At 36.8% G+C, this 23152-nt stretch overlaps 1 protein-coding gene across 6 annotated transcripts in view; it reads left to right on the top strand.

The window, feature by feature from the left end:
• The window catches only part of SIPA1L2 (signal induced proliferation associated 1 like 2), a 183338-nt gene that overhangs the window by 86802 nt on the left and 73384 nt on the right, over nt 1–23152 (top strand). For all 6 annotated transcript variants that reach the window (XM_071549552.1, XM_071549555.1, XM_071549554.1 and 3 more), the window contains exons 3-5: nt 12291–13997; nt 19940–20073; nt 22046–22234. In XM_071549552.1, coding sequence (XP_071405653.1) covers nt 12533–13997; nt 19940–20073; nt 22046–22234 — 1788 coding nt within the window. In that variant the 5' untranslated portion in view covers nt 12291–12532. The remainder of the gene's footprint in view (nt 1–12290; nt 13998–19939; nt 20074–22045; nt 22235–23152) is intronic.

The following is a 23152-nucleotide window of genomic DNA, read 5'->3' as shown; positions in this document are numbered from 1 at the left end:
ATAGGTGTTTTCTTTAATGTCTCTCCAGTAGAAAGCAATAAAACATTGAATCTGCATTCCTTAACTCCATTCATGACTTTATCTGTAAAATGTATATATACAACAAGAAGTCTGCTTTCCAATCTAGAAAAATGAGATCTTGCCTCTCTGACTCAAAGTTTTTGAAAGATGTGTTTCCACACTGCTCTTTTTCCTGTATAAAATGAATATTTATAGTGAATTTCTCCGCAAAACAACTCCAGGAAGTTCTCTGATGTGTACTTTACCTAGTAAACAAAACTGTAGTGCAATGGTTATGCTATCTTATTGTTTGGGGTGGTTTAGGTTGGTTTTGTGTTTTCGCTTTTTTAGTTTTATGAGGGAGCAGAAGGAATGTTCAATAAAGTTTACATAAAGCTCTAACAAAATTATTTGCAATTACAACCCTCTTAAGTCTCATTTATAATAAGGTTTTTAGCTTAACAGTTTGATTCTAGATATCAAATAATCACTGAACAGATGGCAGTGACTTTTTATTGCTATCAAGTTGTGCCAAATTTGAGTGGACTGATGAAAAATGAAGAACAATATTCTGCTAACAACTCTCCCACTCCTGCTACTGTTTTTCTTTTTATGTCTAGAATTACGTGAAAAGGTTTTACTCATCAAACACAACTGTTACTCTGCAAAGCTGTAGAACAACCAGCCTAGAGATTGGCTGTTTCAGAGCAGCTCTTGTTTGCCTGAGCTGTATTGTCAGTGCCAAGTGGTCCAGGCTCAATTGCATGTGCTTGGAAATGTCATGTAGACACCAGTTACCAAACTTTTAATGTATTTTGTTGATACTAAGAAATCTGTTTTCCAAATTACATTGTAAAGTTAGGAATGAAATCATTTTTATGTAGCAACACTGTACAAATTAAATGTTTTATGGTCACCATAGATTTCTACTAATTTTCTTTCTATATGGAATCCCTGCTCTTTTGATTTAGAAAGGAAGGATAAAAGGTGAAATTTCTGTTCTGAAAATACAGGTTTTAAAAAAGATCTTGATGCACAGTAATGTGAAGTGATACTTCATAGTTCAAAAGCAATGTAGAAGTACCTGAGAAGTTACTTGCTGACATCTGAAACTGCAGTTCCCCCATTAGCCTGAAGCTGAGATCCGAAAGCTGCCCAGTAATTTTACCAGTTTATGCTGCCTCACAGTTCTTGCCAGCTGATAAAGAACCAAGGTCATGCTAGAACAGTTTCCATAAAAGACAATGAAGAGAAATGCTTGTTTCCATTTTCTTTAAAACTTACTTTAATTAGCCACTGCATTAATACTAAAAATAATTCAGAAGTGTGACAGGAGATCCATTCTACTGCCAAATGACATGGCATAAAACTTATTTCCTCTTTTTCTTTCTTGAAAACATAAGAAAGAGAAACAAAGCTAGCATTTCTAATTTTTTTCTGTAAAATGTGCTTCTGTACTTTCTTCTTAGTGAATATTTAAGATCCCCTCTGCACTAGAATATTTTGAGTTTTGAGTGCTCCCTCTGTTGTTATAAGCAGTGTATTTAGGTTTTTTTCATTTTTGTGAGCTTTTGTGGTGGGAGAGGTTATTCAAATTCTCATTTTGCTTTAGCTATAAAGTAGACTTAAGGCTTTTTTTTTTTCTGTAGAAATGAATTAATCTGGTCTTCTAAAACAACATTTATCCACTTTGTGATTCCCTCTTTGCCCAGAGGTTGCAACATGTTAGAAAAAGCGATGTTAGCTGCAGTGGCTCACTCTTCACAGAGTGTGGAGGTGAATGTCTACAGATGCACTTAATAGTTACATGCTGGAGGAATGCAGATGGTCAGGATGGCACAAAGGAAGGACTTTTAACAGGAGCCACACTCTGAAAGATTTTGAGAAACTGTGATCATTATGATGTTCACTTGGTAAGAACTTGGTAGCAGCCATGTGAAGCTGTAGGACAATGACCCCCTCAGCTCTTGGTCTCAGAGGTGCTTTGTGCCCAAATCTGTCAGGTGGTGTTTGGAAATGTCAGGTCAATGTAATAGGCCTGGCTGAAGGAGGGAAGGCAATCACCGTGTTGCTTTTCTTTGGGAAACTGTAGAATACTGGAGGAATCAGTGGATGATGCTGGATATACGCATTTGTGATTTGCACACTTATGTGGCAGATGGGAGTCACAGGTCTACAGTTGTAAAGCCTGTCTATAGGGATTCTCCAGAGCATCACCCAGATAGTGTTTTTCTGAAACAGTATTTTTTTCCCAAAGAAAACTGGAACAATTAACTTTGTGTAAGGCTTTCTAATAGATAGACCCCAATGGCAAATAGAGTCCTATGGCAGACAAACTTGAAAATAATCATAGTGTTATTACAGGAACACTCACAAAGACAATGCATGTATCTTTGGTATGGGGGGGAAATGAGAGAACACATATAAGCAAAATGTATGTTTAGCAAAGTTTCTCAAATCTTATTTTAATCATTGCAATTTTCTCTCAAATTTCTATGTACGACCAGAAATGGGATAAAATAGTATGTTTAACAAAATATTGTAGGCACTGAGTATTAATGTCATATCCAGATGTTCCCTGGTACTCAAAGTTTTAAACAGTTGATGGACCTTTGAGAGGTGATCTGTTAAACATATCTTTGTACCTATGGTTATAATAAAAAAATCTGATTATTTTGAGCTAGCAAGGTCTCCTGCAAGTAAATGCATGGAGACCTGTTGGATGACATACCCATTTCTCAAGAACATGAGCAGAATGAAAGTTCAACTTTTATCAGTTATCATTTAGAGTCCTGATGTTTTATACTAATGAAACCACTTTGGAATGCCTGTTTCCATTGGGTAATAAGTCTTATTGATGGTAATTTGTCAAAACAGAAGATTTTTTGAATGAAACTGGGGGTTTGTTTCTCAATCTCAGGCTGTTGTGTACCTGTGACTAAAATTCATGCACCCTTTTTGACTGTCTCTTTCACTGATGGATGTACTGGGTGTGTCTTTAGGGAAATTCTTTCTTTCTCCTTCAAAAAAGTTAATACCCTTAAAAGCTGTATGCATTGGAATGAGTGTTTCTGGTGAGAATAGCATGAGTATTGTTCTAGTGCCAGGTGGTTTGCTATTTGGAGGAATCTGGTGATCTCTGGAGTTATGTCCAGTGTATGGGTTTGTAAGGTCATACCATGGAATCCATGTAAGTGCTTAGGACAATGCAAGTAGTCTGACAGGACCTATGTGACCATGGCAGGCTTAATCTGTCCTCCTGCCTGAAGCAGCATTTTTACTATGAAACGCAGTTATAATAGAAGCATATAAAAGAACTTTCTTTTTCTGGCTAAAAATGGCTCTCTTGAGTACTGTGTCACCATCTGAACCCTACTCTGTGGAATAGGCAGCCTCAGCTGTTTAATAGAGGTATTGTTTTATCTTTTCAATGAGTGGATGGAAAAACTTTTTTTTGGGGGGGCCTCACTGTGCTAGACATAGGAAAAGTGGAATTGCCTCATGAATTTTTGTGACATGTTGACTCAGAAAAGTCAAAGCTTGCAATCTCGTTCTCTGTTCCTGAACAATATCTCATCTTGCAGTGCTTGACTCCTTATTCAACTTCAGAGCAGCCTCTGAACCTCCTTCCAAATTTCTACCTTGGCATGTGAAATAACAGTCAAAATGACAGCACATCTCTACTTTCCTATCAACTTTTAATTAAAAGCCATTTCTTCAGATAGCCAAGGAGGTGCCAACTCTTGTAGTCCTACTTTTTTTCAGAATAATCAAAAGCAATTGTATGTACTATGTGGAAACAGCCTTATGCACTTATCCCAAAAACATTTGAGGTAATTTCTGTAGAAAATTCAATGCTACTGCATGCAGTTAGAAGTCTACCTAAACATATTTTTCAGTTAGAAATCTCCCTCCATTCATGAAGTTATAAATTTTTGAAGACTGATAATTTGATAATGATGTTATTTAGCTAATTCTAATTTTTGATCACATCATTCCATCTGTAGCAATTTGCTGTAGTTGTAAGGACAGAAATTCTGACACCATGACTTTTTTTATTAAATTAACATTTTTTTAGTATTGTGGGTGTTGTTTGTTGTGGTTTTTTCCCCCTGTTTTCTCTAGACTCAGTCTTGGGCAGAGTACTTTTAAATTGGAATTCAATAACCATTTGTGTGCTGAGATAGAATTATAACAGAAAAGATAATTTCTGATGTCACTAGTTCTGAGAAAAGGTAGAATATGTTCTTTTCTTGATTTTAAAATAAGGCAATACTCTTTTAAATCACTGAGTTTATTTTTGTTTCTGCCAGCATTTTATAAGAACTACATAAAATCTTAGAATTCTTAGTATTTGTAAATGTGTATTAACAATTTGAAGATAAGATGCTTGATTTGAAATGAAGCACATGTAGTATGTTCCTTTTTCAATATAAAATATGGATATTCTCCTTTCTGTATAATCTTCTACTATCTGGTTTACAGATGCTGTGTTTCTCTTTCAGTGTTATCCTAATTCACATAACAATAGGTTGTCCTTTTCCTTGTCTTTGAATGATGTGAATGTGATGCACAGGTTCTGTCTTTATCTCTCTGAGCTTTGCCTCTGACAGTGACTTGACACACTTGTTGTTTACCAACTGGATTATCATGGTATTTGGCATCCTGTACAGTGGAGTCATCCTATGAGGATACTGTTCCAACAGGACAAAAGAATAGTCTCTGCCTTGTAGATTATGCAATTTAAATGAGAATACATGCATTCAAGCAATTCAGGAATCAGTGGACTTCTGACAATTTCTGAGCCTGTAGACAGTACTGTTTCTACTGAGCTTGCTTGAGACCTCTCAAAATTACTGTTTTTGTTGGGTTTGAGTGGAACTTGCTTCAATGCAATGATTCTGTATTATAAGTGAAAATTAATCATCTTTACCCTTTCAGAATAATTCATGCTTTGTCTAATGTGAACTCCCTTACTGAATAGGTTCTGCTGGCTGAGAAAAAGTAGATGTCAGGCAAACAGATTTTTGCTCCCTTCTTTTTAAGGTCTTGAACCATCATGAATATATAAAGTATTATACAAAAGTTATTTTTGTTTATCTCCTGACTGATATTTCTTTGTATGATTCTTATTTATGACATACCTTTGTCATTATGTGTTGGAAACTCTTCAATCTCAAACTGCAATTAAAATTCTGCTTTATCATTATTTTAAGAATAAATGTATTTATGAGGGAACTGTAATTAGTATGAAATGTTGGAGTCACAGACATAAGTACATCTAGATTCTTTAAGGTAGGGAAATGTCTTATAATCATTCAGTCGGACATACTATATAAATTATATTCTGGATGTCTTTTTAGTCTCCCTGCAGAGAATGGATTACTTAATACTCAGTAACTTGGGTTATTTTTTTATTATTCCTACCCTTTGACATCTGCATTCTTTAATGGAAAGAATGAAAGGCGAAAAAAAGCGGTTTGAGTTCTGTCTTTTGTATTTTGTTTTTTAAATTTTCACTGATAACACAACTTGACTGACAGATATATAACTTCTATTTCCAATTATTAAAGATTTCCAAAAAATAGTATCAGTTAATAACGATAATCTATGAGGAGTTTGGTGCTTTCCCCAGGATAAAAAGTGGTCATTGTTTTCATTCAAACCTTCTCTGAAAAAATTCTTTAGTCAAAGACTTCAGACTTAAAATGTTTCCTTTTTGCCCCATGAATTGCATTATGTTGTAGGCTTCACTGTTTTTAAAGTTTCATACTTTCATTTAAAAATAGCTGAACTAAATTGGAAGATCACAATTCTCAGTGTCTGCATCAGTGGTGGTTTTGCTGTTGATTTCACTCTACTACTTTGCATGGTTCGACCTGAATAAGATACAACTTCAGTTTCAGTTTTGTAGTTGAACTCCGCATAGACTGCATAATTGTACTGTTTATAATAGGGCTGTAAGAATAGTAGAATATCCAGTTTGTTCTGGAAATCAAATTAGCCTTAATGCATCTTCGTGTCAAAACTTGTGCTAATGGAACAATAGAATATTGGTATTAATATTCTAAGAAAATGAAGTGCTGAAACACTCGATCATAAATTTATCTGAGTTTTTCAGTAACAGAAGGTTATTTCTAGTAGAAAGTTTAAAATCAATGACAGTAAGGCTAGAGTCAGTGATAGCTCTGCATAAAACACTGATATTCACTGGTGATTAACTTATGTTGCTTAATGAAAAACTTAAACACTGTCTTCTAATGAAAAAAAGCATGAATTGAGATGCAACTTGTAGGACCAAAGGTTCAGGAAAAGTAATAGAAAATGGGCTACAGAGAAGCTGCTGGAACTTTGTGATAGATGTTCACTGGTATAATGAGTTACACTAAAGAAAGTATATATTTTGTAATGGCATTTTTAGGTCTTTTTCACTGATTGGATGTAGAATATTTTAGAAAATCCAAACCAACTCATGTGTTGAGTTTCATTTTTAGCATTTGGAAGGTATAACATGTAATTTCCCTGGAAAAGCCAAGGTGGAGAATCTTGACTATAAGATAAACAAGTCTAGCATTTTTGAGGGGTTTATTTACTGTTGCATCTTACACAATTATTCCTGTTGATGATCATGAGATTTTTGTCAGCCTGTTAATGAAGAACAGTTATGATTGGAGGGGTCTCTTAAAAATAAAACACCTCTCATTGAACAGCACCAAACAGATGTGAAATTTAATGTTCTTTTGCATCTCTGTCTCAATATCTATATGCATCTGCCATTTTATTTGTTGAAGGGAATTGTATTTGAAGAACAGTGTGTTATTTCTTTTTTTACCTCAAATCTTGCAACAATCCCAAACTAGTGCAATTCCACTGTTTTGATAAGAAATGTGATGGTCTCAGAATCACGTGGGCTGTTGTCACTCTTACCTGTAGTTCCTTCCCCTGCACTCCCCATGATTGTTGGTGGATACATTTAATTAACTATGTTACTTCAACAAAGGATTCTTTTCAGTTTCTGGTCCTGTATTTCTCTGATAAGGAGAGACTGTCAATGTAAAGAAATAGAGCATAGCTAACGAAGTGTGCAACAGATATTCACTACACAGCAGCTCATCTGTATTTCCATTTGTCAGATGAGGGTCTTCCCATTCTTCTTCTGCCTTTTGTCTATGTCTGCATATAAATCACATATCTGAAATATGCATATGAGAATTAACCATTTACACTGTAGTAGTTATAGCGTTAGTTGTAAATTTTGTGTATAATAATCTGAACCCTTTTTTTCATGAGCTCTGCTCATAATTTGTTCATTGTATTATTTCCAATCCATTTTCCACAGCTGCAATCTGAATAAGTGCCTCAATTATAGTTAGTGTTATTCTTTAATGTTCACTAAACCTCATGGAAAACTTCAAAAGAAATATTCTATTTAAAGACAATTATGCTTAAATATCATGGTGTTCTAAATACATTTGCATTAAAAAAACCCCACCCAAACCCATGAAGAATTCATTTTTCTCTTTCATACTACTCTCTGGAGTAATAATTATCACATGTGACATCATAATCAACTGTCATATTATGTGATATCTCAGTTTAGTGTGACCAGAATTTTCTAACTTGAACACACAAGTAAGTAATGTTGCTTGAAAACCAGACATAGCTGTCACTTTGCTTCTGAAAATTGGATAGTTCTCATTTAGGAGTTACTAAGAAATAAATGCTGTTAATAGATATATTAAAAATATGTAAATCTAAAAACATTGGCTAATGTAGTCTGTTTCTAAAAACTTGCATTAAAAAATCTTCTTTGTATTATTTTGTAATATTTCAAAAATTACTTCTTTTCTAATGACAATCTTAGTTTTAGTAAATAATACCTTGAGACAGATTTGTTCAGTGAGTTACCTGGTCCAGAACTTGTGAAAATACAGGCAGCTTAGAAACCATGTTCATTTCTCCGTTGAACACTCCTTTTTCATTGCACTTTCAAATATGAGTCTGAAGACAGAATTTTCTTGTAAACTTTAGATTCTCATAAAGTAGCCATTGTGTAACTGCCCCTCCGCTATACTGGACAGATGCATAATGTTACTGCCCTATTATATGTTTCTTTGAAGAATGGAAAGTGACCGGAGTGAGCACACAGAAAATGCTGTGTAGAATCCATTGAATGCAAATTAAATGTCTGAACTTCAGCTTTTGGCATATTACTCTGGCCTATACTCCTATTTTATCAAATTGCACTTCCCATTTTTTAACATTAGTAGAGCTTGAGAGTCATGGTTTATGGAATTGTCATCTTGATAAGTAGTAGAGATTAATTCTTTCATCCAAATTATGCATTCTTTTTAGGATGATAACATTACATAATAATAGGGGCAGATTTCCAAAGTCTTGATCAACAAAGTGATCATAGAAAGACTTCTTAAATAATTCATTTCCATCTATCAAGGCTGACATGAGGCAGCGTTACCAAACAACCTCCTTTTGACAGGATAGTCCAATAGTACAGTTCTTATTCATTGCTCTGCTACTGGCACAGGAACATTTGTGGGCAAGTATCCAGGTCCCCAGGAAACTTGGAATCATTCCATGTTAAAGAACTGTAACTGTAGCTAACAAACCAGCTGCTGTATTGAGCTCAGAAGGAAGGCTTTGTAGCTGTGTGGAAGGAACTTAAGTTATTTGCATAACATCCAGCAGTCTTAGTGGGAAGGGTTGGCAGGAGCACAACAGCAGGATAGGCAGCCAGCTTTTCTTTTGTGACCTTATCTGCCACTAATTCCATTCTTCAGTGCTAAGATGAGATGAAAAGAGAGGGAAGTGAAGAACTTGACCAAAAGAGCTGTACAGGTCTGAAGAGAAGGGTACTCAGGATCATATTGACAGCATTCTTTGTGGAAGTATTGTGTTTATTACATTCAGCAAACAAAATTGTTTTATAATAAATAGTATCAGCATCTGTAGGGCAATATTTGTGAGTTGGTAAATTCTTACTATGTAGAGAGAAAAATCTTAACAACAAATACAGAAGAATATAGTGCTATCCATCAGCATAAGTCAGCTGTCAGGCAGAACATGTTATTGTACTGAGTTACTGAAATTTCCAGAAACGGTCAGTCATATTAAAAATGGGAGGAGTTTTTCAATTAGATCCACTTTAGTTTAAGGGGGAAAAAAATAACAGGCTATCTTAAATACACTGCATCGCTTCATCAAGCATTAGTGTATGTATGGCCAAACTTTGCGAACGCAGATTTGGGCAGGGCTCTCCCCACGTGGGTGTGCCCTTCCAGCCTGCACAGTGGATTTTTTAGGTGAGGCACAGCGTGTGCAGAACTGGCCCCACCGTTTCAGTCCTGAGGTCCATTTGCCACAGCCGAGCGAGCTTGGACAGTGACAGGAAAGTCCTCGGGACTGTCACAGCCCCTGGTACTAACCGGGGCTGACCCTGCTGAGCATCCGAGATCTGACGGGATGGGATGGCAGGGAGGCATTGAACTGCCCGAATCTTTAGTATTTCCAATAAAATATCAGTCTACAGTTGCAAACAGGTATGGCTTTGGTCTTCTGTCACACCAGCTTTACACTGTAAATTCTCTCTTTAAGTACTGTCTTTTGCAATGTACCTTTGTTTTAAAATACTCAGGCCATCCCTCATCTAGTATTTTAGATGCCACCACCACAATGGAGGGGGGGGGGGGGGGGGAGAGAGGGAACGTCTTCCTTTCCCGTGGCCTTCAGGCTCTCTCCTCCCTTCAACAAATACAGCTGTTTGTGAGGCCACCGTGGATTTGAGTTGATAAGAGATGGGGTGGTAGTGTCCAGCTGTTACTCTTTTCTTCTGTCTCCGACCACCTCAGCCCCAATTTAATTTCAACCTGCATTATGTTCCTGGCCCAATTCACTACATTTGCACAAATGCTTATCACAGAAAAAAGGTTAATACAAGAGAAGAAAATAATGGGATTTTTGCAGGATGGTGTTTTCTTACTTTATATGTATTTTTCTATTTTTTAAGGAATTATTTTTTATTTAAAAATGCATGAACTAATGACTTCTATGAATGATTTTTATGTAGGAAAGCACAGGAAGGCTAGAGGACATATTTCACCATCATTTCAAAGAAAATTGAATTAACCTTCAGTAAGAAGTTAAATTTCTTTCCCACTATGTGAAATTGAACTTTGTGTTCTCACTCTTTTATATTCTTGCAGAAACAGAAAAGATGATTCTGGAATAGAGTAATTTTCCTTCAGAGTTTTTATTTAGCAAATGTTTCTCACACTTCTGTGATTGTATAAAGAACAGTTTAAGAGATGATTAAAAAGCTGTCAGCTGTTCATGTTAATGTGTATTGCACAGAAATTATTTGTGTTTCACCTATGTAATATTCCTTGTGCTTCAAAAATGTTAAGCATATTGATGTATCAGAGAGCAGACCTGCAAACAAAGTCTTTGGGTTATTGGTGGATGAAAAGCTGGACAAGACCTGGCAATGTGAGCTCACCGCCCAGAAAGCCAACTGTATCCTGGGCTGCATCCAAAGCAGCGTGACCACAGGTCCAAGGAGGTGATTCTGCCCCGCTACTCCACTCTGATCAGACCACACCTGGAGTGCTCCATCCAGCTCTGGGGTCCCCAGCACAGGAAGGACACAGATCTGTTGGAGCAAGTCCAGAGGAAGGCCATGAAGGGTGGAACACCTCCTGTGAGGAAAGGCTGAGAGAGCTGGGGTTGTTCAGCCTGGAGAAGAGAAGGCTCCAGGGAAACCTAATTGTGTCCTTCCAGTACCTAAAAGGGGCCTACAGGAGAACTGGAGGACTTTATACAGGGCAAGTAGTGACTGGATGAGGGTTAACTATTTTTAAATGATAGAGTGAAGGTTTGCATTAGATATGAGAAAGAAATTCTTTCCTATGAGGGTGGTAAGACACTAGAATAGGTTGTCCAGTTTGCTGTATCAAACACAACTTCGTGTTGATTTCTGAAAAGCAGAAAAAACAAATTAAAAGTATCAGACTTTGATTTATATTATTGCTGTGGCCCTCATCCCCCCCTTTCCTTCCTCCACCCCTATTCCCCCTCCCTGACAATTTTTATGACATTAAATATAGGGAAACAATGCTCATCTTCTGAATGCCTCTTACTATATCTTGTCTTGATTGAAATCAAGAAAGAATTCATATCTTAGGCTAATTTGACCTGTCCTTTCCTTAACCTCTGAAAAATGTATATTACCCTTATTTGTAGCATCTTAAAAGATCATTATGTTAGCATTTTCATTCAATGATTAAAATCTGTAAAGGAAGTACATAACATTCTGTCTTGTCTCTTATTTTAGTCTTTTTTTATGCAACAGATAAAAGGATGGGCTCTGTCTGCAAATGACTCTTAACAGCATGAGTCATGGTCATTCTTAAGACCATTAATGCCAATGAAGAATATTTTTATATCCTAACAGTTCCGATTTTGTAATAATGAGACTTGTCAATAGGGCTACTATCTGTTCTTATTTGTGGAAGAAAACAGACGTACTCTTTAGCACAATAACGGAGTTAACAGTCTGGCTTTCCAACCAGAGGAGTATAATATAATAGAAACAACTATAACTGTTTCACATAGCTAAATAATAGTTTGCACTTCTAAGAAAAGAATGTAAGAAAATCTCCTATTGGGAAGAGAGAAGGAGAAAGAAATCAAATACCTTAATTCACTGATTTCATCATAGTGGAGGAATTACTTACCTGTAAAATGTTGGTTTCAATGGGACAAAACACATCTCTCTGTCTAAGGTCCTATCTGCTTCATATGTTTTACTTACATTTTCTACCAGTCTTGTCCCAGCACTCCCGTGTGTATTAGCCCTTTTCAAGAAAACTTGGAAAAAAGCGTCTTAGGTTTTACGTAAACAAACCCCAGTGCTTAGACAAAGAATGGGCATCTAAGTTGCTGTCAGCATTGCAGGAATGCAGAAAGAATTGCCTGTGGCTGTTCTGCTTGGCAGAAAGTGGTGTGCTGTTCAATGTGCAGGTACTGGTGTGTCCATGAGAGATGCAGGTTCAAACTGCTCACATCCTGTGGAATCTCATGGAAAACTGGGATTATTGCATTTGCTGGGATTTAAGGAGTCAGAGCATAGAAAATTATATACAAAGGAAGTCTCATTAGTTTCATCTGGTTTTATGGGATTTTATGTATATACAAGGAACATTGGAAGCTTACTATTATTGACTATAAATATTTTAATGCGCTTTCTGTTTTTCTTTTTTTTTTTTTATGAACAGATATAAGAAACGTGTCTGGATTAATACTGAACTGAATGCATCTGAACTGAAGGAAGTGTTTTGAGATTGCTCTCCTGACAGAAGTTGTGCAAAAATGGTGCACTGAGGATCCTGCCTACACCTCTGGGAAGACTGTAACTGTATTTTTATATTGCAGTTTATTGGCCCATAAAAGACAATGTAATAACAAATGTAACAGTAAATTTATGCAATAGTAGTATTTCCCCTCCCACTGACTGGACATGAGTGATCAAAGGTCTTTGCAAGAAGATAAGCACAAAGTCAGCAGAACTTCCTCAAAGTTCAGGGAGTCTTCAAGAAGCATGCAATCTGATGATTATTTCGCTAGAAAACTGAAAGCCTTGAATGGTAGCATGGGCCCTCCTGTTTCTTCAAATGCATCGAGCAAAGCTGACAATAATCAAGCTAACGGTACACCAGCTGTGCCTAAAATGGGTGTTCGAGCAAGGGTGTCTGAATGGCCTCCTAAAAAGGATTGCTCGAAGGAATTGAGTAAAGCTGCTTGGGAAAACAGACCTCCAGGCGGTTACGAAGGTGTTGGCTCCGTACTTCCAAATGGACAAAATGACCAAAGTGATGGACAGCAAGAAGAGCTAGAATTGGAATTTACAGAGGGAAAATATTCAATTGGAGACCTTTTTGTTCATTCTCCTCAAAGGGGACTCCATCCCATAAGGCAGAGAAGCAACAGTGATGTGACAATAAGTGATATTGATGCTGAAGATGTGTTAGACCAAAATGCTGTTAACCCAAATACTGGAGCAGCTCTTCACAGAGAATATGGCAGTACTTCTTCGATTGACAGACAAGGCTTGTCTGGAGAAAATTTTTTTGCAATGCTAAGAGGATACAGAGTGGAAAATTTTGACCATAAAACACTTGCTCCTTTTGGATTTTCTGAGTTTTTCCACTGTGATCCTACTGTTTCTCCAAGTCTACATGCTGCTGCACAGATTTCCAGGGGAGAATTTGTCAGGATTTCTGGGTTGGATTATATGGACAGTGCCCTTCTTCTTGGCCGAGACAGGGAGAAATCTTTCAAGAGGAGACTAAAGTCAGAAGGAGTAGAAACATCTCTGTTTAGAAAACTGAGAACAGTTAAAAGTGAGCATGAAACTTTTAAGTTTTCATCAGACCTGGATGATAGACTTGACAGAAATGTTCGTTCTTGGAACTGCCAGAAATGTTTTGCACATTATGATGTTCAGAGCGTTTTGTTTAACATAAATGAAGCAATGGCTACTAGACTAAATGTAGGAAAAAGGAAAAATATAACCACTGGGGCTTCAGCTGCATCACAGACTCAGATGCCAGCAGGCCAGACAGGAAACTGTGAATCTCCTTTGGGAAGCAAAGAGGACCTCAATTCAAAAGAGAATTTAGATGCTGATGAGGGTGATGGGAAAAGCAATGATTTAGTATTGAGCTGCCCTTACTTCAGGAATGAAACTGGTGGGGAAGGAGACAGACGGATTGCACTTTCTAGGGCAAATTCAGCATCTTTTTCTGCGGGTGAAAGTTGCTCTTTTGAGTCCTCTCTAAGTTCCCATTGCACAAATGCTGGTGTTTCAGTACTGGAAGTACCAAGAGAAAACCAATCCATTCACAGAGAGAAAGTGAAGCGTTACATCATAGAGCACATTGATCTTGGAGCATATTATTACCGCAAGTTCTTCTATGGAAAAGGTAAATTTTTCTAATGCAACTGTTCTGACATATCCATGTGCTAGATTTCAGTTGTTTAGTAAAGATTTTTTTTTTTGTTTTCCTTATTCTCTATAGAGAGACCTAGTATTGCAGAGCATCCAGAAACTCATTAATAAAATTAAGCCTGTTATTCTTGCTCTCTCAGGGGGATACTCGAGAACCAGTGGATTTTGTATAAAATTATGCAATACCTGTGTGAGTTTATTAAGTTATTTAAGGAAAGGTAATTTAAAATAGCATGTAAACCAAGTTCTCCGAACCAAACTTTCTTGATCAGCAGTAGGAAAAGGTGACATTTGTAGCTGATGCATTCGTTCGAAATACTGATACCCAGAGTGAAAATCCTTATTTCCTAAAAGATGCTTCCACAGAAGAAGGTTTTATTACTGAGCCTTCTGACTCTCTTATAGATTCTGCTGTCTTTGGGGCCTTTCATAGTGTATGCACATATACATACTCCTTAAACAGAGAGCTTTGGGTACTATGTAGTTTTTCAGCTTAAATAAGGAGATTTTATGCCTATCTATTAGCCTCATACCCTTTTCTTTTAGGGAATGTTCACACTGCAAAAATGCCAGGGCACTCTTCTCAGCAGAGTAATTATCTTGGCTTGAATTGTTATTCAAATACGCTGTTTCCACTTTGTGATGGACTTCAACTGTATTCAGTACAGCATTGTGAATTGTGTATCAAATCTCTGGTTTTGGGGGGAAAACCCCCAAATACCCACCTCTGTCCTCTTTGTATCATGAACCACAGCTAGATCTTTTTTACTGTTGTTAAAAGTGAAAAAAAAGTTTGCTCTGTTTTTAAAAGACTGTTACAGCCTGTGTCTTTCTGAAATCATACTTCCTCTGCTTTCTAACTATATTTGAACATCAGGAAATAAGCACTGTACTGCACTCCTTCCCCTTGTAACCCTTTACAAGACACTCAGAGAAGGATCCACTACAGTGTTTTTCACAATATGATAGACAGTGAGAACATATGATCTGTAAATCACTGTATTTAAAAGACAAAGAAGAAAAGAATCTGGATCTGTCATGGAAGAGGAAAAAAAAAGCTAAGCAAGGAATGGGCAGTAGTTTCAGAGGTTCAAAAAGGCTTTCAAGCTAGGCAGGTTGTAAAGTATTAAAAAGTGTTGAGGAAGGCAGAGTGGAGGAGAATGAAGAGAAACTTGTAACAAAAGGGTGGCGTATTTTTTGAGGGGCAGAGAGAAGAAAGGACTGGCATAGACAGAAGTGAAGATTGTCAGTGGACAGAGATGGTGGCAGGATGGGAAGTGGGGGGAGGCAAAGATGAAGATTAAACCAAATGAAGGACTTTTTTGTGAAGTGCTTTTATCTTGGATGAATTACAAGTGCTGAAGTGCAGTAGATTTTTTGTGCCAAAAAATCTTGTCAGAGAGGTTAAAAAAGTAAAAGCAAAGAGTACTCAAAGCCACTTTAAATAATATAATAAACAAACCTAATGAGCTTTCTGGAAAATTGATGTGAATGTAATTAGTTTTAATTAACTTCTGAAATAAGATCAGAATTTTATCCAACATAGCATAATACCAGGAAACTGGAATTGTTGATGAATATTCTCTAGGTAGAGTTCTTCAAAAGTAAATATGATGTGATATATTGAATATCCAGTAATAAATTGGTACCCTCTTACCTTTACAATGATATATAAGCTGTGCCCTTTTCGTGCATTATCCTTCCATAGAGCTGTAACAGAAGCTGCATGAGACAAACGTGTATTGGGTGGCCCTTATGAGGCAGATGGCAAGTCAGGGCAAACACACTCATGAAACTAAAACATGATTTTGAATATCTCTTATCCTAAGGGCTCGAGCATGTGAGGAATCTCCAGATTACTTCCAAATGACCACAGTTCTCACCTAAGCAAAAATTATTGTGGTTAGAGGAAATAAACGGGACATCTTGCACTGGGCACCAAGATGTCTTGTCTGCTGCCCTGATGTTCCATATAAGAAAAAGTGACATTTATCTGCATACTGGGGTCGACTTGATGCTCTTCTATGACAGTGAGCTTTTCTAGCTGATTGTTCATTGAATTGTAGATTTAATAGCAGAGCTGAATTTAGCAAAATAATTGTGGAATGATGAAAAAAAATTAGCAAGCAATAGTCACTTTTACATAATGCCACCGATTTGCTTTGCCTTTAAGAAAATATATATGAAAAATAAGTAACTTTCTGAATATTTGATTTAGTTCACAGTTTTATAATTGGCACTTGTCAGCGCACAAGTTTTATTTCTGTTTTAAGATGCATGGAAGAAACACTCTGGCATGTGTAGCACTAATTATTCTATTCTTTCAAGAAATACAAATTTGGAATTCAGTGTTTTCTGAAATGAGATGTGGTTTTATATTGCATATTTATAAGCTTTGTAACTATTGTTAAAATCAAATCCAATGTGACTGATTTAAGATTTGTTATGTTTAATGAAGATACCTTCTCAGTTTTCAGTTAAGATTTGTAAAAGCTAGAATATATTACTTTATCTCATGATTTTGATTGCACTGATTTGTCCTTTTCTCCTTGTGCAATTATTCTCATAATACCTTGAGGCTTGATTATTGTTATCATGCTTTTTATTTGAGGGATGCTTGCAACAATTTCTTAATATTGCTGTGTCTATCTGCTGATAAGGAATTGAAAAAAATGTCCTAGAAGAAATGTAAAGACTTAGGAAGGTGTTGGTATCAACTAAGTTTTATACAAGGAAAACTTCTATATTAAAACAAAAATTGGCCATTATTGCTTAAAATGAAAAAGCAAAAAATGACAAATATTTTAACATTTCTCTTTAAACAGCTAGAAAACAGCACTCATTTTCTTCTTTTATCCCGAGCTGATACTTCTAAATCTACAAAAATACATTTAAATGAGCTTAGTGAGTTTGTACTTTATGAACTTAAAAAGACCCAGTGCTTTGAATTAAAAATGTTTTCCCCGAAACCCATAATATCAGTAGCCATGCTATTCTTTAATTTACTTCAGCTGCTTTACTTCCAATTCATGAAACTGTTTTATCTATTTTATTTTTAATGCACATAAATAGTGCCCTTGGTTTTGTGTCTTTCATATTGTACAAGAAATTAACAGGTATCTGGTAAACTTGCATTTTTCTGCTAAATAATGCTGCAGCCAAGGTATCCAGTAACTGTGTAATATCCTTTTCTAGATTTACATCAAAATGGCTATAGAAATCCTACAGAAGTTTGTCAAAGCCTGAATTATGCAGCTGTGTGGAGTTTTTATGTTCTTGAAAGTGTTTGACCTATGATTTTCTCTCTCTGTCCCTCTTTCTCTCTATCTTGTCTGTAAATTCCAGTTCCATTTGATGAATTTGCCTATTAAGGCTCAAAGTTTTAATTGAACACTGGGAAATCCATGAGGTATATAATTTATTCATGCAGGTAGAATGCTCAGAGTGGGGAAGGAATGTAGTTGGTGAGTGTGAGCAAATAATTTAATGTCTGTGCCTCTGATTCCAGATGTTCCTTTCAAAAAAGGGATACTAGTCATAATGTGCTGCTGCTCATTTTCAATCCACTGGGAGATGGATTGTAACCACCAACATGCTTTAGAGATATGTTTTTGAAAGTCTGCTGGAAACCGAGTTTAAACTTGATTTGAGAAATAAGACTGTCATTTATGTAGAGATGACTTCATATTTTTGTATTCATTCTGAGAGTTTGGATAACTTCTAAAGTGAAAGACATTCTGCAAAAAACTTCTTTACACATTTCTATAAATACATTGTAAAACTAAAAAAAGTTTAAACTAGCTCAGAAATCCTAGCAAAATATTTTTTAATCTAGATAATCTGTAAGGAGAAATTACTCTTCATCTCTATTTGAAATATGGGATTGTAGCGTAATTCTGTTTAAAACTGCCTTTAAAGGTAGGTTCTGAATAGGTTGCTCAGAACCTATTCCCCTTTAGCTATCCATTTAGCCTTTTTACTGTCTCTAGGGATGGAGATTTCATGAACTCTCCTGGCAACCTGTTTTTGTGGGGGATTCCCCACAGTGAGGGGCTGCGTCTTGTCCTTTCTCTGTGTACCTTGAAGAGTCTGTTTCTCCTTTCTCTCGAACTCCCGTCAGCTGGTGGGATCTTGCAGTTATTTCCACTCTTAACCTTCTCTTTTCCAGGCTACACAAGCCTCTCTTTCAGTCTCTCCTCATCTGTGTTGCATCTTTCAGCCCCTGATTGTCATGTTACATGTCTGCTGGCCTTGTCCCACTGTGTCCAAAACTGGACACTGCTCCTTATGTGGCCTTGAGAGTGCCAAACATAGTGGCATAATGTCTTCTCCTGAGCTGCTGGTATGCTCTTGCTGGTTCAGCCCTTCTCCTTTGCTGGGGGGTTCTGCTGGCTGCTGGGCAGCCTATTACTCACAGACTCCCCACTCCTTTTCCACAGAGGTGCTCCCCAGGCCATTGGTCTCCAGCCTGTGTTGTTGTCTGAGTTTATTCTGTTCTACATATAGATCTGTGTTGGTCTTCATAAGACTTTTGTCAGTCCATTTTTCAGATTTTGTCAGAATGAGAGCTTGCTTTAGCATGTCAGGTCAAAAGCTTCAGTGGTTTTGTAGTTGCTTCACATGCAGCTCAGCTGTCCAAGCTCAGCAGCACCTGCCTCCAGGAGAGGCTGTGAGTAGGAAGTGAAGCACAGACACCCACTCTACCTGTGTGGCTTTGCCGTTGACTGCTTTTGTGAAACAGTGCAAGATTTATGTATTTCAGTATCTGCCCCGTGCCCATATTACTGATTTTTTAAAAGTCTGCCAGTTACTCTCTTCATTTGTTGCACCCAACTGCAGTTCTAACCTTCAGTACATGACCTGTTGTCCCTGAACTTGGTCATGCACATAAACATGCTGAGACTGCACTCTATTCCATCATTCACATAATGTAAAAAAAAAACCTATTAAACAGCAACAGCTCCACTATCAAATTTTGATAAACGTTTTAGTAACTGGCCACTAATGGTAATTCATATTATTCATCACAGTCCCTTGAGGCCAAGTGTCCTGCCAGTTTCTGTTCACCTTGTAATTTGTGTGTCCAAACCATGTCTTCTAAATTGAGCTACACAGATGCTGTGGGAGACTGTGTGAAAAGCATTTCTAAAGTGCAAGTAGGTAACATTCATTGCTCCTTCCTCATCCATAAAGCCAGTCTTGGGATTGTAGAAGGCAACTGGATTGGTCATGCATGATTTGCACTTTTTTAAATCTATGCTGGCTGTTTCCAAGCATCTTTTTGTCCTTCATGCACCTGGAAATGCCTTCCATGAGAATTTGGTCCTTGATCTCCCTGGAAAGTAAGGTTTATGGTGACTGGTCTGTGGCTTCCCTGGCCCTCCTTCATGCCCTTTTCTAAAGGTGACAGTAACTATTCACTATGACCTATCAAAGGTGATAAAGAGTAGCCTTACAGTGGCCCAGGCTAGTTCCCTCAACATGTGTCCTATTTGGTCAAATGCCCTTGAGTATCTCTGGTCTTCTTCAATGGTCTCTAATGTGATACTTCTGTCAAAAGTGCTTTAGTCTCTCAGATTGGACCAGTTGGCTCAAGGATGAATTTAACTGTTTATCAAAGTCTGAAGAGCTACTAGCCTCAATTTTCCCTTGTTGAGGCTGAGTTGCTGCTTTGAATGTAGAGTTGTAAATAATCTATGTGATATGAATGACCATTCTGCTCATCAAAATTATTATTTTGTGATTAGTGTACTGTTGTACAGTTAAGATCACAAGCCGTGTATTTACAGATCTCATAGCTCAATTTAAAATAATCTGTTTTTCTTGCTGCAGAAATACTTTGAGATTCGATGAACATTTTCTAGGAGACTTATACTTTACTATTCTCTTATCTCTTCATTCATTCTTGTGCAAAAGAGCATCAGAACTACTTTGGAATAGATGAAAGCCTTGGCCCTGTAGCAGTCAGCATCCGGAGGGAAAAGGTTGAAGACGCTAAGGAGAAAGAAGGATCTCAGTTCAACTATCGTATTGTTTTCAGGACGAGTGAGGTAATGTTCATTCAGTAATTCTGCAAAGGAATGGAGACGTTAACTTGGAGCTCAGTGTACTATTTACATACTGTGGATATGTTGCTAACTTTGAAAGTAAGTCTGCTAAGGGGAAAGGACATTTCTTGTACCATTAGTAAATGTAATTGCTCCTGAACAAAGTTTTCCTTTTCTGTACTGCATAAAATTTTTGTCTTTTTGGGCGAGCACTCAAAAGGAGGTAAGTTGGTGTCCTGGGTTGAGCTGGCAAAATGCCAACTGTCCAGGACAGAGTGAAAGGGTTCCTCCTCCCCCCAACCAGCCAAGGGAAAAAGAAGAGGGAGAGAGGAAAAAAAACTTCCAAAGCCAGGTCTATGCTGAAACTAACAACATGTATTTATACAGAAAGGAGAAAATTAAGAGGATACTACAATATAACACACACTTACACAAGTTATGTATAACAAGAAATAACTTCCCACTTCCCAGTAAACACAAATTCTACCATTTTAACTACAAATCATTCTAGAGAAGTTGGTTCTTCAGCGACAGACTTAACCTGAGAGAAGAGCTAAGAACAAACATTTTAATTCCCTCAGATAACATGATGTTAAGCCGGTGCTCTGGGCTTGGGCCTCCCCATCCCTCGTGGGACAGCAGAGTGTCTTGCTGGCACCACAGCTGTGAAGCAACTGAACAAGCCACACCTACACACCAGCTCTTACCCCTTTTGAGATGGTGCAATATGGTATGGAATACAATATTATTGGCTAGAAGAAGTCAGGTGTTAGCTAGCTCAGCCCAGCTCAAGTCAGCTGACAATTTCAGGCCTAATCTGAACTTTAAAGCCTAATTTAGGCCCACCTGGCTAAACCCATAACAGTTGGCTGAACTGAACTGCAAGGTACAAGCAAGGGAACAGATATTAAGAACACAGTTGAAGATAAGTGTGGATCAGGGCTGCTTGATGTGTTTCTAGTGACAGAAATAAAAGAGCAAGAAGTGTAGAGGAAAAGGGAGGTGTAAATTATGAAAACTAGTATAATATGACTTATTTGTATTTTTTTGTTTTGCTTCAAAATACTTTATTAGAAGCTTTTTTGTGAGATGTTTCTTTATACTTCTACATACATGATTTGTGGAAGGAATATTAATACTTTCAAAAAATAATGGTCTTATTCAAAAGAATAATTTACTTGTGATTGTTGTGAAAGGACATGTCTCATAGCTTCTATTTCAAGCAGTTTATCTCATGCTAACTAATTTCATCACAGCAACCAACTTAGACATGTAGGAAAACACAATGTTATCATTGCAGCAAACTGTACATTTTCATAATCCTTAGGACTATTGGTTTTTATTTTGATTAGCACATAGAGCAGTGTTACTCCTGGTATCACTGGGCTCTTGTGCTTCTGTAAACAAATGTAAGAAAAGATATATATATATATTTTTTTTAGTCTAGCTTTTTTATTTTATAGCCAAAAAAGGGGTGTCCATGTATGTATATGTGGAGAGGTGATCCAGGTGCCAAATCCAATGAAGACAAAGCAGCATGGATTAAAAAATAGGTGAATGGGTTAAGTGAAGGTGCTATTAGCTGTAGCTTACCTCAGCTGTCCAATCTCACATTTGACTACTGTGTCTGCTGGGGTAGTATGGCATTAAAAATTACTACTTTTAGTTTTCCTGGTGTTTAAAATATTCCTTCGCTCCCTACTCCCCCAAAAGTATTATTCTTAGGAATTAGAATAAATTAATAAGATGCTTAGTGAATTTCTTTAAGCAAAAAATTTTATCACTGAGACAGTAAAAGCTTTCCTGCTCTTTAAGTTACTTAGTAATCTTTCTCCTGTTTATAAAAAAAATAAAATAGGAATTTTTTTATTCCATTCATCTTTCCATGCTTTTCTTAAAACCTGAAGTTTATGTCTTTAAGAGACAGTGCAGTATTAGAGCTAAAAATGTTTTATGTATTTTACCTTTACTGCAGCTCACTACACTTAGAGGAGCCATTTTAGAAGATGCTATACCATCCACTGCTCGTCATGGCACAGCAAGAGGTCTGCCTCTCAAGGAGGTGCTGGAGTATGTAATACCAGAGCTGAGCATCCAGTGCCTGAGACAAGCTTCCAACTCACCCAAAGTACCTGAACAGCTGCTTAAGCTGGATGAACAAGGGGTATGTAGCACATGGCTTTTTTTTTAAGGACTATTCCTTAGATAAATAGAATTAAAAAATTATTAAATGTTTTGCAGGCATTATTAAGAAACATGGATCTCTAATGCAAACCATTCACTTTCTTGCTTTTAGAGATACTTGCCTATTTGCACTGACAAAAAGAGTTTTACTTTTCTAAGCAAAATCTTTTCAAAATACCTTTCAGCTGAAGGAAATAAATATTGGTCTATGGAGATTGTATTTAGATAACTGAGTGAGAGAAAGATTATCAACTTTCAACATCAGTGAGAAGTGATTTTTCACAACATGTTTACACTTTAATATGTACAAATCACAGAATCACAGAATATTCTGAGTTGGAAGGGACCTACAATGGTCATCGAGTCCAACTGTTAAGTGAATGGCATGTTGAATGCAAATGAAAATACATCTAACATTTTATTGTGCTTAGGTAGGAGGCAAAAGCATATTAAGTCTCTGGATTCATACAACTGAAATTGTGATTGAGTCTACTGAATTAACTGCATGGCAATGAAATATTCATATGGCTTAAATTTTGACAGAAAATGGTGACATTTATTGGATTCAATAAAGTGAATCTGCTTCATCAAAGCCAATGATTAAATTTATAGTTTCTGAGTATTTTGTGAAGGACAGGCTTATGACAGTTTTGAAATCAATTTTTAAACCACGTTTTCAAGAAATGATCATTTAAATTGAAGGTTTTATTTTCTAGACAAAAGTCAGTATCTGCCTGTTGAGGTCCAATCAGAGGATGGAACCAGTTGATTATGGTGGTGGTATAATTAATTTCATAATGCTAATTAGGTTTTGAGTGTAGTGATTTCATCTAGCACTGGTGGTGTCTCTGAGGAGTCTTTTCTTGTGGCCATAATAATTGCTCAAAACCAAGTACAT

The sequence above is a fragment of the Pithys albifrons genome, chromosome 2 (assembly GCF_047495875.1).
Source record: "Pithys albifrons albifrons isolate INPA30051 chromosome 2, PitAlb_v1, whole genome shotgun sequence".
In the NCBI taxonomy this organism is placed as follows: domain Eukaryota; kingdom Metazoa; phylum Chordata; class Aves; order Passeriformes; family Thamnophilidae; genus Pithys; species Pithys albifrons.
The sequence above is the reverse complement of the archived record's forward strand: the minus strand, read 5'-3'. Positions and strand labels throughout refer to the sequence as shown.